At 39.7% G+C, this 15,788-nt stretch overlaps 1 protein-coding gene and 1 long non-coding RNA gene across 4 annotated transcripts in view; one reads left to right on the plus strand and one right to left on the minus strand.

Moving 5' to 3' along the window:
• Positions 1-52: 52 nt before the first annotated feature.
• Positions 53-14,160, plus strand: LOC122845235 (scavenger receptor cysteine-rich domain-containing group B protein). 3 transcript variants are annotated; one of them, XM_044141411.1, is made up of 12 exons: positions 53-457; positions 2,403-2,539; positions 5,446-5,478; positions 6,550-6,588; positions 6,947-7,249; positions 7,343-7,408; positions 8,996-9,310; positions 10,255-10,323; positions 10,721-10,810; positions 11,739-12,053; positions 13,230-13,322; positions 13,397-14,160. In XM_044141411.1, exons 2-12 carry the CDS (start codon positions 2,407-2,409, stop codon positions 13,711-13,713), a joined length of 1,773 nt encoding a protein of 590 aa, XP_043997346.1. In that variant the 5' UTR covers positions 53-457; positions 2,403-2,406; the 3' UTR covers positions 13,714-14,160. The 3 variants fall into 3 exon arrangements, with proteins under 3 accessions (XP_043997346.1, XP_043997348.1, XP_043997347.1); XM_044141413.1 differs by lacking the exons at positions 53-457; positions 2,403-2,539 and adding an exon at positions 4,381-4,483; XM_044141412.1 differs by lacking the exons at positions 53-457; positions 2,403-2,539; positions 5,446-5,478 and adding an exon at positions 5,905-6,045.
• The window catches only part of LOC122845240, a 37,269-nt gene continuing 28,592 nt past the window's right edge, over positions 7,112-15,788 (minus strand). The window contains exon 3 of the long non-coding RNA XR_006372997.1: positions 7,112-7,241. This is a non-coding gene — a long non-coding RNA (uncharacterized LOC122845240). The remainder of the gene's footprint in view (positions 7,242-15,788) is intronic.

A 15,788-nucleotide genomic window follows, 5' to 3' on the forward strand; every position in this document is an offset into this window, starting at 1 on the left:
GCAACTGTGTGCAGGGATGAGCTGGACCGCACCTTCTGAGAGCTCCACCTGAAACTGGAGATGCTGGGATACCAGTAAAGGGCTGGCTTACATTGTCTTTGTGTCTTTCACGCCCCTCCTGCTTCTTTTAAGCTTAGACGGGTACAGGGCGTTAGAATATTAACATACAATGCTGTGGTATTTATTATTTTATGTAATCCCTGTCACTGAAGCCAGGTACTTATAGTCATGCAGCTCTAAGGAGATGAAAGACCTAAGACACATAGTGCTGGATACTGGAGTTATCCGTCTTCTCTTGCGTTTGTAGCTTTTAATATTTTCTGTGGGATTTGTGGATTTAAAACTTCCTGCTGGTTCAGCTCTTTTGATTTTGCTTTTTTGTTTGAGGAGAGGAAACCTATTTTGTTTTAATTTTTCTATTTCTTATTTTGGGTCAAGATTAATACTTTTACAACAGGTATGTATTATTTTTGTAACTTGAATGTAATACAATTCAATTTTGCTCATGGGTCATATTTCTGGAGCTGCATTTTCTAATCTAAATATGTCATAAAGTGAAAAAAGCTGACCCGGAGTCACACAGTTTAACATGATCTTTAAACAGTCGTTCAAATTCTGATTTCTTTTTATCCCTTTTTTTGACAAAAATAAGAGATTATGAAGGATATCAGAAACCCACTTGCAGGATGTGCTGCCAAAGGCACTGATTTTCTGCTCAAAAAAAAAAGAGGAGATTGTTCCCATTAATGTTGATATTCTCTGGTCTATCTCAGACATTAGGGGGTATTTTTGTGGGGCCGAGATCTTTCAGCTATTTCTCAGTGCAGGGAAGTGAGAAGGGAGGGGAAGCAGAGCCGACACAAAAGGCAACATTATTCCCCAGCGGATCTGCGCTACATCCCACCATGAATGGAGTATTGAAAAACATAACATTGGGGACAAGATTGTTTTTCATCCCTCATAACTGAACCATTTGTCCCAGAGTTTCGAGTGGTGTGCTCGTACAGTTTCCGAGGGAGGCAGCCGCAGTTCTCGGGTGCCGCGGTGGTGTTAAAATCCCCAACTCCCAATTGGATGTTCGCCGCCTTTCACTGTGCGCCTTTGGGCTTCTGTACCTCATGTTTTGAGACAATTACACACTGGATGAACCTGGTTGACAGCTATTTACAGTCCTTTTGCATCAGCTCTTTTCTAGAGAAGTTGCTTCCGCAGGCTGAAGATAAGCAAAGAGTACAGAGTAAAGCGAGGAGGATATTTTAACATCCTCCTCGCTTCTTCTTCCTGCTCTCTGAGATGAGAGGCGCCCCTGCGGTGTCATCGCGGGCCTAAGCGTTTCGGAGGGTTCTAGTGACAGATTGCAGGAAGCAGCGTTTATGCCCGACGATGGGGGACCACAGAAAGCAGAAATGTCTTTGTGTGCTACCTAGGCCCGGAATGTCCACTATCTCAAGGGGCCAATATCAAATTCTCCCCTAATCATCCCCTAATACACATTCCTGGGTAAGGTCAGGGGGGATTCTGCATGAGCGGAGAAACAAACAAGCCAGGGCAGACATTCACGCCGAGTTTTTGTAAATTACAGCGTGGCTCTTATGACTGTTCTCATAGGTCGTTTGGATGTTTGCATTTTAAAGTATCCGCACGTATTTGCTTTGGCACAAACTGTGGATGTACATTAGACGGCAATAATTGATGGTTCACACCTAATCAAAAGAGTGTGTCGCACTCTACAATAGATCAGTTGAAAGTGTGTCAGATATATAATTTGTTGTATTATCAGACCGCTGCACCCAACTTTAGAGCATCCTCTAGATGTTCTGAGGAATTCGTTAATGTTACTATCTGACTAATTACTGAGTGATCCCTATGAATGCTGACATTCCCTTTCCGAAGGAAAATCCCCTGGAAAACACGGACAAAGGTATGAGCCTCTGATTGTAACACAAGCTTTCTCCAGCTGCTGGTGTTGCTCAAAACCCCAAACCTCTTTCAGTCCATCCCAGCAGTCAGTGCAATTTTGCCTCCAAATCTGGGTTTGAGGGTGGCCATTTTGTGCACATTAGTCCTGACTGGATCAGGAGCTGGTGGCTGTAGAGTTGTACTCGGAGATCTTTTATGTCCATTAAAGTGATCTCTGGAAATGGCGTCTCCTCGAGCTGACTGAAACGACCATCCAAACCCTGCTACATCACAGTGACAACTGCTGCAGGCCGTATCAGATAAAACAATCCAATACTATAATTAGACCACTCCAAACCGGGACAATAAATACTGATTGTTTTTCAGTTGTAGAAAACTGTCTGCCACGCTTGAGGCTGTTGCGAGTCTGGAATACATGCAGCTCTGGACCCTGGGTGCCCCTGATGAGAGTAACTGAGAGTCTGTAACTGTGTGTGTTGCAGCCAGATGGTGAGCCAGACAGCCATGCGAGGCCAGCGTGGGGTGGAGAGCGAGTGCAGGTGCTGGAACCCGGCCGTTTGGCTTCTGGTGTCCCTGTTGGCTTCCTTTGTGTTGGTGCCCCTCGGCGTACTGAGACTAGGTAGGTCTGGTGGGGGGCCTGTGGTACTCTGGGTTTATCTAAAAAACAACAACCGGCGAACCTAAAGCTACTTAAATATGTACTAACATGATATGTAATAGAGGTAGCAATATGGTAAAGTATAATGCAACTTGAATATTTGTATTTTTATTTAAATGTCATAGGTGTCTCATGAAGTCTTTAAAATGGAAAAAACATTATTTTTTTTAATTATTCACTGTGGTGAAGATTTAAAAAGTCAACGCAAAAATCTTATTGTATAAAAGCAAATCTCTCCTCTTTTCAAGTACCAGCCCATGTGTTGTTGGAAAACAATTTTCCTCATTACAGATTTCTTCTGTTTTTGCTGTTTTATCATACTTAATTGTTCACGTAGTCAATAATGAGTTGATTAAATAAAAGATTAAAGCTATCCACACCAAACGGAAGTTTTATCAAGTCTGAATTTCACCAGTCAGACTATCTACTGAGATAAACAACCCCGTGTGCTTTCAGAGAATGCAGTTGGGTTTCCAGAACCAAATGGACATGGCATACAGCTCACTGAATTCACTTGAGCGATGCCAAGACATGTGGGGGGTTTTCCCAAAGTGAAATCCCCAAAGGGGCTGGGTTCTATGTTTCAATGCTCTACCATTGTTTCAAATCCAGCTAATGCTATTAATATAGGTACAATTCTCATATACACCATCCATTACATGTGATTTCACATCAGATTCTGCAGAACATCACATCTCTCAGATAAATTGGTCACTGAAAAATTGTACGGTGCCCTGCTTTGTGCACAATATGGACTCCTGTTGTTTCTGCAGCAGTCTTCACTCTGTGTAATATCCCTGTATCACATTTGCTCTGCAATTCCAATGTATACTGGCAACCATTTGTCACTACCAAGTCGCATCAGGGTCGTAGTGTTGGTGTCGGGACCATCCTAGTTTGATTGCAAACTGTAACCAACATGCATAGATCACAAATCAAAGAGAGAATATTAAGGGATAAGGTCATTAAAGTTCATCTGTTTGGAAAGAGTTTCAAAAATCTTTTATTCTTAGCCTTTGGGAAGACAGCAAACCATAGTGAGAGACAATATGCACAAATGGTGAAATCAAGGAAAAGTTGCTAAGTCTCATAGGAGAGACTAACAGGTCTGACTAACAAAATTACTCTAAGAGTGCACTAACGACTCTCAAACAACAGTCAATGTTAAATCAGAAACTTAACAGTAAGAAAAGAGACTTGGCAAAAATAGCGTCCACTTTTGTCAGTCCACTTTGAAATGGCTCAAAAACCTCAAGAAAACCAAACAAAACGAAGTTTTTCAAGCAGCCTTGTCAAAGTCTGGCTTTAGTCCGACAGAGTTGACATGACGTCAAACAGTCTATTCATCTCCGAAGCCCTTCAATGTGGCCAGCTAAAACAGTTCTTCAAAGAGTTGTTAGTCCATGGTGGCACAGACAGTTATGAAGGGCTGATATGTGATTGTTTTCTGAAATTAAAATCTGACTATTTGAAACGTGTGTGACTAAAAAAAAAAGCACAAACAGAAGAAATTTTAAACTTTCCCCCAACACCATATGTATGTGTATTTACATTTGAACATGATTCCATTAGATTTGATCTGTTAGCAAGAAAATCAGCTTTTCTGAATTCATATGAACAACACATGCAATACTTTTAACTACCTGTAGTGGGAGTAGTTTACAAGTTGCTCCCATCCATCCAGGTCCCCAACCACAGCCTATATCCACTTACCCTTGTTGTATCTTGGAGGATATTTCTATAGGAAATAAGTGAAGGAATATTTAAGATTTCTTATGAAGTGAGACTCGTGTCTCCATTAGTGATGGTTGCCTTGACGACGTACATGTCTTGGTAGAAAGTCATAAATATCGTTTTGCGCTGCATTAATCAAAACAGATCATAATTCACTTCAGCCTAAGCATAGTAAGTATACAAATAATAATAATAAAGATGAATTAAGTCTAAAGTTAATTATAATTTTTAGATATGAAGTTACCGAGGCAGCACAGACCTTTCACCTCATTACCATGTCAACTTGAGCTGCCAATTTTGAGATTATTTGGAAAATAACAGAACTCAACTTTGTTTGCTGTTAAGTTTTAGGAATATATATCTTGACAAGTCATTGTAAATTCCATAAATGTATTATTGTTTTTTAACATAAAACCTAATAAGCAGAATGTTTTCAAAGGGCAAGGGGGACCGACAAAATAACTTGGGCCCTGGGAATCAGCTACAGATAAAATAATAAAATAATAGTAATAAAATAAAAAAAAAACCATAAATGATAAAAACTATCAAAAGCAAAAACTGCGTCAATTCAGTGAATAAATGAAGATTTTCAAATTTATTTTAATTTGTCATAAATAACTTCAAATTTGAAAAAAGTAGAATAAATACACTTTCAAATCTACAGTCTTGTTTAAACAAAGAGGGAACATTTCAGCTACACCGTCTCTTTTTTTAGTGAAAAGTTAATGAATTGACGACCATGCTATATAAAAAATGTTTTGTCTACCACAACATAAAACCACTGCATAATAATAGAGAATCAAGGCCAAAAACTGTAAATGAATGGGACACGTGAGCTGATTATTTGTGAATTTAGGCTGAAAACAGACGGTAGAGTCCCTGATAGGACTGGTTGTACCTGCAAGCGAAATCCCTGTAGATGGGAGTCTTTGTGTCTGTGGGTACTGTCTGCCCCCTGCTTCTCTGTCAGCCATTTTAAAAGGGAGACACAATTAATGCCAGTCTGTGAAACAACCCATGCAGGGGAAAATAATTTGTTTACATGTGCTGACACCTGCATACTGGTTTTATCCTATTGCAGAGTCTATAGACGTGAGCCTCACTGACTTTGTTTTTCTATTTTCTATTTCCAGGAGGCATGAAGATAAACAAACGAACTGTAACCAGTAAGTACCATTCAATTATTCCTTTCTTTTACACATCAAGCGCAGAATTCAAACGCTCCTACAAGAAAGAATACAAAAGGTGAAGAGTAAACAGCATGTGACGCCATAAAGCGGCTTATAAAAACTACAGCTTAACTCTATTGGCACATTGCTCATGCCTTTGTGTCACAAACAAATAAAGGAGGTCGGGAATTGACCTACATAAAACGTGTAAGAAGTGGTTGTCATACAAAGGTCATCCCGGTGTCTTTGTAAAGGTGTCGGAATCTGAGATACTAATCTGCAAGCAGTGGAGTGTCCTTCAGCTGAGTTAAGAAACAGCAGTAATCAAAAAAAATTTTATTTTTAAATGCACCTTAACCAAGTAAATAAGAACTTCTGTCATTTTTTAAAAGTTACATATATATTGGCTTGTATTTAGGATGCATGGTTCCTATTAGAAGTGTGTAAAACAAGACAGTGACAGTGTGTTCGTGGAAATTATGGATCTAATTGGGAAGAGTTGAAAGGATTATAGTGTTTGGAACATGAGGTGTCGCCCCCTGCTGACCATTACAAGGTTTTCAGGTCCAAAGGCCTTACTTATATATATATACACACACTATAGCAAGCATTCCTCTTATGGATGAAATTGCTGACTTTGCGTTTTTTTCCATGTCAGTTTAGTTTAATTAAGGATCCTCATTAGTCTTTATGATAGTAGAGGCTATTCTTCCTCGGGTCCACAAACATTGCAATAAAATGACACGATTACAAACGTTGCCAAAAAAAAAAAAAAAAAGGTATCACAAAATACCTTAAAACACACAAAACCTAAAACATTTCAGCAACCTCAACAATTTCAAAGAAAAATATTAGAAACAAAGTAAGATTAAAACCCTATAGAGGATCAGCGCGACATATTTAATCTTCATGGCAGGCTCATTCTGAACAGGGTTTCTGCTGTGGTCTTGGTCCATGTCTAGCGTTACAGGAAATCAGATACAGCAGCTAACGAGGACATTACCTATGGAAGACCAAAAGCCACCCATCAACAAACAACTGAAGATACCCTCTGACTTTTTGTTTCAGGCAACACGATGCAAACCTTCGAGAGGACGCAGTACCAAGGTGAGTGTGAAGTTACTGCCATACGGGGAAAAGTACAGTGCGAAAAGATTCGGTTCCTACCATGGCAGCGTATCGGTGACTTTCTGACTGGCTGCCAGAAAACCAGAGTACAGGAAATAGAGCAGTGCTTGGGGCTTAAACCAGCTCAATTTCCCAGCTCTCCATTCTCCTAATACCAAACTTATTTACTACTTATTTACTACTCCCCTTACTGGTTTACAGTTTTCCCTAATTGCACAGGGACATTTTGGCTGTACGCAGATGTTCTCAAGCAGTTGCGTGTCTCCTTATCTTTAACAGTAGAGAGACCTATGTCTTTGTACACAACCAATTAAAAGCATGTGCCGTCTCTTCAAAGTCCAACTGGTGAATGGACGCAACAGGTGCGAGGGCAGAGTCGAGGTGCTCTACAACGCCTCATGGGGCACGGTGTGCGACGACGACTGGGACATGGTGGACGCCAACGTTGTGTGCCGGCAGATGGGATGCGGGGTGGCCGTCGCCGTGGGGAGCAGCTCTCGGTTCGGACAAGGCACAGGACTCATCGCGCTGGATAACGTGGACTGCCGGGGAAACGAGGCAGACCTGAGTCAGTGTCGTAGCCTGGGCTGGGGTGTCCACAACTGTTACCACTATGAGGATGTGGGAGTTGCCTGTAGAGGTAAAACTTGTTCAAACCTCTTTTTAAACAAATAAATTACAGAAGAAATTATTAAAAGTGCAGCTTTTTCATTATTTGTTTTATTTTTTTTAGAACTTGTGTTCTTGGGGGCAAGAGAGTTTGCAGAGCCTACAACACCCACAGTCAAGTCTGGATTAGGTAAGCGTCATCTTCTCTGATAAAATAGATTTGATCTGTTGCTGAACATAATGTACAAGGTATGAATTCCTAAAATGAAAATTCATAAAATGGTTGCAAAAGTTCCAGAGAATTTACATTGTGGTCATCTACGGACAAAAGACAATCTGTTGCTTCAGGTCAAAGCATCAGCTTCCGATGAAACAAACTGCACATGTACGTGGATTTAATTCTCACTGCACAGATCTGAGCATGTGGGCATTAAGCCATCCAACAGGTTAGCATAAAGTTAATGGCCAATGGATCACAGTGGCACTTTGTAAATAAAAAGCTTCATACCAAACCACAAACCTAAGTGTATTGGTTATAAACCAGAAGTACATTTTGTGGCATTTACATCTGCAAGTCTTCCAGCATTTTCCTCCATCTGCTTTGGTCAGCTTGAATCTTTTGTCCTTTTCTTCCTTTGAGAACTGCCTTGAATTCAGACAGCTTTGGTTGGAGAGACTCTTTGTTTTAGTCTTGGCAAGTTGTTGGTTTTCTTAGTCCTCATAATACTGTTTGTTCATCATCATTAAATTATGAACAGGTAGGTTGCATTTAAAGATTAGGTGACTACTGAATGGAGTTGCTTGGATTGGATTTTATTTAGGAGCATCAGAGTACAGGCAGCTGAATACAAATGCATACAACACTATTCAGATTTTTACTCGTAAAATATTTAGAAATTCATGTAAATACTACATGGGTTTTAATTTACTGGGTTGACTTATGAGTCTGGTTAAATTGGAATTTGTGTTCTGGCATAAAAATAAACCATAAAGATTTGAAATTAAATGCCACCTGCTATGTTGGATGCTTGTTTTTAAAATGCAGAAGCAGGTTTCAATAGATCATAAACATCTTATTGTTGACACAAAAGGTATTCCCCACCAAGTCATCACATTTCTTCACAATAAAAACTAGACATTTTAGAAATGCATCAGTCATTGGATTTGGACACATTTAGACAACATCAAAGGGCTTTGGGGATTTGGTGCATTGTGTCCCTCTGGATTTCTTCTTGGAAGCTTCACAACACACATGGAAAGGTCTCTTCAGTTTCAGATTCTTCTCATTGTTCGGCGGGTTTGGCTTTGTTGTGCTGGCCGTGTTGTTTTCTTTTTAACATTCATTCCCAAGAGGATCATGGAGAAGCAGGGCTGAGTCAAATTCGGTGTACAATTGATATACATACATGTGACGTATTTAGCTAATCCTCTGGTGACCATCATGAAAGCAAGAGTAAGGAGGTCTTCCAGATTTATCACACTTGGTACCTGATGGACACATGAGAATGTCTATTGTCTCTCAGTTTTGTCTGGGAAGAAACGTAAGGTGATAAAGTTATAGTTTGGTGCAACAGTAGATGCTAAAGTTTTTCTTCTTCTTCTGTTCTGTCCTCGGTGTGTTTTTCTCAGTTTTTTTTTGTACCAGTATCTTAAGAGTCATCTTCTAAGCTTTCAGACACACAATCTATCAGTTTGGTGCTTCAATCTAGCATAGAGTAAAATGTTCAGTTAGTGACATTACTCCTTACGGTTTCCTCCCTCATTCTCTTGGTTTTAGCTGATGGCACTGTCCGCTTGGTGAATGGCATGAACTCCTGCCAGGGTCGGGTCGAGATCTACTACCAAGGAAGCTGGGGGACGGTGTGTGACGATGACTGGGAGCTCCGCAACGCCATGGTGGTGTGCCAGCAACTAGGCTGCGGCAGTGCGGTCTCTGCCCACACCAACTCCTACTTCGGCTACGGCACCGGGCTCATTCTCCTCGACAATGTCAACTGCTACGGCAACGAACAGCAGCTGATGAGGTGCAAGAGCCTGGGCTGGGGAAAGCACAACTGTGGACACCATGAGGACGCCGGGGTCACCTGCACTGGTACAATGCTCTAAGTTATGTTGGAATGGGACAGTAAAGTTATTCAGATCAGTGGTGGGTAATTTACAGTCATATTCAGTAAATTAGAATATGCTCTCCAGTGAGACTTTTGTCAGATTAGAAATTACCTTTGAAAATAGTAACCATTAGTTGACTTTTTATTAAGCCCACATTTCTGCCTTTGAAATGTTTTTATTGGTCTGGTGCAATATTCTAATCTTAAATGTTGCATTTCCATACAGGGCTGAAATTATTAATCAGATTAATCAAATTCATCATGATTAATCGGTTACTGAAATAATCGTCAGCTGGTTTAGTAGTTGATTACTTATTAACTGGAGAATATAGACTTCAAAAAGGCCATTTGCAGAAAGGACAACATATTCAGAGCATTAATGAAACCAACACTCTAAAAAAAATATATTAATTTTGCATGAAAAACTGCCTGCAAATATATTACCCAGTTGTAGCTTCACTTGGTCCAAATTCTGTAAAAAAGGAAAAAATAAAAAATACCTCATTACGCATCTTTTATTAATTAGTTAATCTAAAAAATAGTCAACAGATCACACTGATGTTAAGTCAGGCAGAAAGAGGTGTGTTTTTCACATGCTAATAGAAGTACTTTTTCAGAAGTACTTTTTTTTTACATTAAAAGAATGCTGCGTTAAATAATAAAATGTTTATTTTCTAAATTAAAAACAGAATTAAATTATTTGTTTAGATGTTTTATTTAAAATCTCCAAAATGTGCCAATTTTTGCATCCACTTAATTGTCAGAATAATCAATAAAATAATCAATTACTAAAATAACAGTTGTACACCGGTATTGTTGTAGTCGAATGCAAACACAAAGATATTTCCTAAGTTATTTAGAGTTCAGTAAATACTTTATGTAATTCTGACTGTAAAATAATTACGTTTTTGTTATCTCCATATTTCAGGATTAACTACTGTTCAGCCAGCAGTTACAGAATTACGAAGTTTCATCTTGGCAACATCAGGCACCACAGGTAAATATATCATGCACTCTCAATAAACCACCACCAGAGGGAGCCATTTGTCCCTCTTGACTTTAAACAAATCATGGCGAGACGTGCGGATTTATACAAATGTTTCTCTCTCTGCTCACAAGAGTTCACACTTACACATCTGATTGTAAATGTAACAGCATGAATCCATATGTCTCAATTTAAACTAATGATTATTAACCATTATTTAAAGCAAATTTAAAATATAGAATATGTTTGTAAGAATTCAGCCAGCTGCTATCTTGCCTGCATCTTCAAAGTTTCACTTGATTAGGACCATTACTAAACAAAACAGAAAAAACAAAGAAAAATGTAAACAAAGAAAAACACAACAAGAACATACTGATCCGGAATAAATTTTTTCCCATCTTCCTTTCAGTCACAGAGAGAATTTCAACAACCAAGCCTACAACTACAACTACTACTACAACAACAACAACAACCGTAACCACGACTTCCCAAACCAAAGGTAATTTTACATTTTACTTTCATTGTCTAGGAATAATATTCACACCTCATGAATTTATTTACCCATTAGTTCATATTGTAAAACCTGCAGGTCATTTTATCGGGTCAATAGCCTATGATACAACATCATATAGTAGCCCATAACTGTGAACTGGAAGGAAAATGATAAATGGTTTGCAAATGGTTTTTGAGGGGGATGTCACTGTACAACATGGTAGTGGCTGCATCATGCTGTCAGGATGATTTTCTTAAGCAGGAAGAGAGAAGCTGGTGAGAGTTGATGGGGAGAGGGATGGAGTATATTCATCTAATAGAATGTCCCAGTCAAAGTCCAGACCAATGTCAAAGAAGGACAAGAAAACTGCTCTTTGTGGATGTTATTCATCCAATCTGACTTCTTGTTAAAAAATTTAAGAGTGTAAATGACAATTTCTGGAAAACTGAAGGGGGTGACTCAGGGCCGGATTTACAAGGATGTGGGCCCATGGGCTAGAACTCGTTTTGGTGCCCCAATCACTAACAAAAAAGTACTTGTCTATTGGAAATTATAGTGCATTAATAGGTAGTTCTAAAGTATGAAGTGATGATACCAACTGATAATGGCAGGATTAATATATCACTTGCCCAGTAACTCTGTACCATAACTTCATTTTCAAATTTCTATTATTGTTTATATTCATAAAAATCCCAAATTATTATACAGCTCACCAGACATGTGCATATGATGCTTCTGTATAGCACAATGTGTGCAAAACATACATTAAAAAACCCCAAACAACATATAAAAAAAAATTTGTGGGGCCCCTCAAAAATTGGTGCCCTGGGTAGTTGCCCCAATAAGCCCCTTCTGAACTCTGACCAAGGTGTGAATACGTTTGCACTACTTTACACAGATCTGTTCTCACACCTGTCTGTCTGTCCGCCTCCAGCCAAACCGACCATGCGTGTGATGAACGGCAACAGCAGCTGCCAGGGTCGCGTGGAAGTCCTCTACAAAACCATCTGGGGGACGGTGTGTGACGACGACTGGGACATGCCCAACGCCAACGTGGTGTGCAGAGCGCTCGGATGTGGTCCGGCTATTGAAGCCAAGTCCCTGGCCTTCTTCGGCTACGGTACAGGGCCCATCCTGCTGGACAACGTGGACTGCATTGGCACAGAAAACGACCTGTCCCAGTGCTTCCACCTGGGCTGGGGTCAACACAACTGTGGTCATCACGAGGACGCTGGCGTTATCTGTGCACGTAAGACCTGAACATTCTTGGAATTTCTATCAGGTTGCGGTAAATCTAGAGACTTTTTTTGTCCTTATTGTGAAATTAGCACCGAAGTTGAGTAATAATTTCCACTGAAAGTGCTTATTTCCCATCAACACAGTCATTTCTGCCTGCCTTGCTGAGCTGCCCTCTGTGCTGCATGACTGTAGTCCTCTTGGGAGGAGACGGCACAAAAAGCATAAAAAAAAATAAATAAAGTGAATGAGTCAAGGCAAATGAGCCTCACTGACTGGCTGCAGGCCAAACATAGCTGCTTTACAGAAAAATCAGAAGCACACAGGCTCTTCTTCACATACTAAACAATTCCTGGCAAGGTATCTACAGATTTCAGCAGGTCAAATTTAAGACTTTTTAAGATTTTTCTAATGCCATCTCGAATTAAATTTAAGACGGAATAAACTATAACATAAGGGATGGTTGGAGAAACTTGCTGCATTGCAATCAAGCATAGTAAAAGCTGTGAGCCATTATGGAGGTAAAAACAAAGCTAGCCAGCTAGCAATCAGAGATATATTAGTAGCTAGCTGCTGAAGAAAACAATGAAGATGCGACTCAGACATTTGCCTGACAAAAATGTCCCAGGAGGAGAAAAAAAAAAACATTAAATAGTCCTATCAGTACAAAACCTAAGATCTCCAATTGACATAATTAAGGCCAATTTACTTACTTTTAAATGAATTTGACATTTTAAGCCTTATAATTTAAGGCATTAATTTCGGACACAAAAGATTTTACGGACACCATGGCTGTTATTACATTAAATACATTGGAATTGCTATTTGTTGTTTTTGTGTGCAGCACTTTGTGTGCCATATAAATAAATTTTATGCGACTTGAAACAAAATCTATTTTTGTTTTTGAAAAAGTCAGCCGTTTAATCCGGCTCTTCTCTTAGCTGGTAAATTGAAAAGATACATGCATCAAACTCATTACAGGAACACCTTTTTTCATAGGCATTAAATTCATCCAAGTGGACCTTTGTATCATAACGTTAAAGGCAACCAAAGAGGCAAACAATTTTCCATTATTGATCTGTGCAGTAATTAGAGGAGAGCGCCTTGCTAATGCTTGTGTGACCTGATATTTCCTGTGTACGTCCACTGGGTAAGAGAATCATTCTCCTTTCTCTGCTTTTCTCTTCAGCTCCCCCACAGTTGGACCCCTTGTTTTTAATCCCAATGGCACGTGACTTCCTGGTGACAGGAAGAACACCAGCGACCACGACACCCGCTGAAGGTAGGTACATCTTCAGGTGCCTCAAACTAGCATGGATTTAGTGGTGAATCTGAATCGTCTTTATCGAACCGTAGGAGCGCTGAGGCTGGTGAACGGCCTGCACCGGTGCGAGGGTCGAGTGGAGTTGTACCTAAATTCGGGTTGGGGCACGGTGTGCGACGACGCCTGGGACCTTCCCGACGCCCAGGTCGTGTGTCGTTTGGTGGGCTGCGGAGAAGCCACGCACGCTTGGGGACAGGCTCACTTTGGACCTGGCACAGGAACGATCCTGCTGGACAATCTGAAGTGCAGAGGCACGGAGGCCTTCCTGCAGCAGTGCTCCCATATATCTCGGGACGTGCACAACTGTGATCACTCCGAGGACGCCGGTGTGACCTGCTCCCTGTCGTGATCGCAGCATGACCTCGCTCCCATCTCCAGCCGTGCTAAGACTTGTACACATTATGTAAATACCAACTTTCACGTCGTCAAAGGAGTACCACATGCAATAATATACACAGTAAAGTTATAAATATTAAGCACTTTATAAATATGATATGAAACTAAATGTACACATTTCAGCAAAGCTTTTAATTGTTTTTTTGTGCTTGTATTTACTATATATGATCCAAGTACTCAAGGAAGTCCATCATTTAAGTCTGTTGAAGATATTGAAGGAAGAGAGGTATGACAAAATATGATAAAAGTACAAATGAAAGACTTTGTACAAGAAGAATGCAAAACTCTGTCTTGTGAATTTATGAAATATGTATGCAATCTTTGTGTTCTGCGCACCCTTATAAATATCCATGCATCCATCCATTATCTATACACCCTTTGTCCCTAATGGGGTCAGGAGGGTTGCTGGTGCCGATCCCCAGCTAACGTTCCGGGCGAGAGGCGGGGTTCACCCTGGACAGGTCGCCAGTCTGTCGCAGCCCTCATAAATAAATGTAACTAACAATCATTTATATATATATAAATATATAACAGAAATAAATGTTCTTATTTTTTGGTATGTATATTTGGTCTATTTGTCAATCTTTCAAACACCTGTCACATATGTTCATTGTTGATCAAATGGACAGAGAACAGGGACTCCCATCTATTCAATCTGGGAACTACAACTCTGAGCTACTCGTACTTTTCAATGGTTTGCTAGTAGGGCTGTTCTTTTACCAGCAAAGTTGAAGAACTTCTTTGGTTGTATTGTGGTTGTATGATCATTTTACAACCACAACCTTCTGTTATTTTATTAGCATTTCAGGTGTTGGAACAACAAAAAGTAGAAGTAAATTGACAATGACGTGTGGTTGTCCAAAGAAATCTCAGAGTATGATGCTGCCATCATTAACACACAAGAAGTGTCTTGTGTTCTTGTGAAAAATTGCAAACAGGATTTCTTACAGTTTTCTGTTCATAATGGCCTTCTTCTTGCCAGTTGTGGGACGCATTGTTAATGGTTGTTAAGCTGAACCTGTGGATCTCTGTAACGCCTCTCCTTTACTTCTCTGATCGATGTTCTACTCGTCTGGCCTGCCTGTTTTGTATGACGGTCGTTTTTGGTAGATTTGCTGATGCACCAGTAATTTGATCATCAATTAGATTATCGATTGAACGGTTACTTGAGGTCTTCAAAGTTTAGGATATTTATCTGTAACCTAACCCTGTGTTAGACTTCCTCACACCCTCCTTCCTGTCCTCTTTGATGCAGTTTTTTTTGTTTGTTTGTTTTGTTTTCCACTGATGTTCTCTAACAAACCTTTGAGGCTTCACAAAACATCTGGATTTATACTGAGATTAAGTCACACATAGTATAGAAGAACCAGGAGACTTCTAAAGGCAGACAATTGAACATTAATTTATGGGCATCAGGGTAGTCGCACCTTGTAGACTTTTGTGGAAAAATATATATAGTTTTTAAAGCATGTCTAATTTTTTTGCATAACTATTCACTCAAACTACGGTGGTCTTCCACATAAAAATCCATGGAAAGTGTGGAAAAGCTTAAACAATAAAAACATTTTATTTCAAAGTGTTCACTTAAGTCTTAGGCTGAAATCTTCAGATTTTACTTTTATCTGCTGTAGTTTTCAGTAAGTGTGGTATGTTTTAACCACACTTTACACTGTAAAGTGAACTGATATTTTGAGTGCATCCAAATGTACCGTAACTGTAAAAATTTTTGTAACAATTGATAATTAATGTTTTATTGTAGTGCCTGTTTCACAAGCTGCAAAAAAAAAAATGCGTCTGTTGTATTTTAGAAAACCGCAGTGAGCTTCAAAGTTTAAAATGAATCGACATATCAAAGTTACATTGCGGTAAAGTTTGTACTGTGATCTCAAGCCAGGACAAGGACTGTGCCAAGAATCACATTAGCAGAACTTTACCAGGCAGCTTGGTTCCCAGTTTACAATAATTGGGATGTAATAATGCTGTGCTAATGACATAGTCAGACACTTAAACTGTCTGCTAACTGCTGCA

Source organism: Gambusia affinis, linkage group LG15 (assembly GCF_019740435.1).
Source record: "Gambusia affinis linkage group LG15, SWU_Gaff_1.0, whole genome shotgun sequence".
NCBI lineage: Eukaryota > Metazoa > Chordata > Actinopteri > Cyprinodontiformes > Poeciliidae > Gambusia > Gambusia affinis.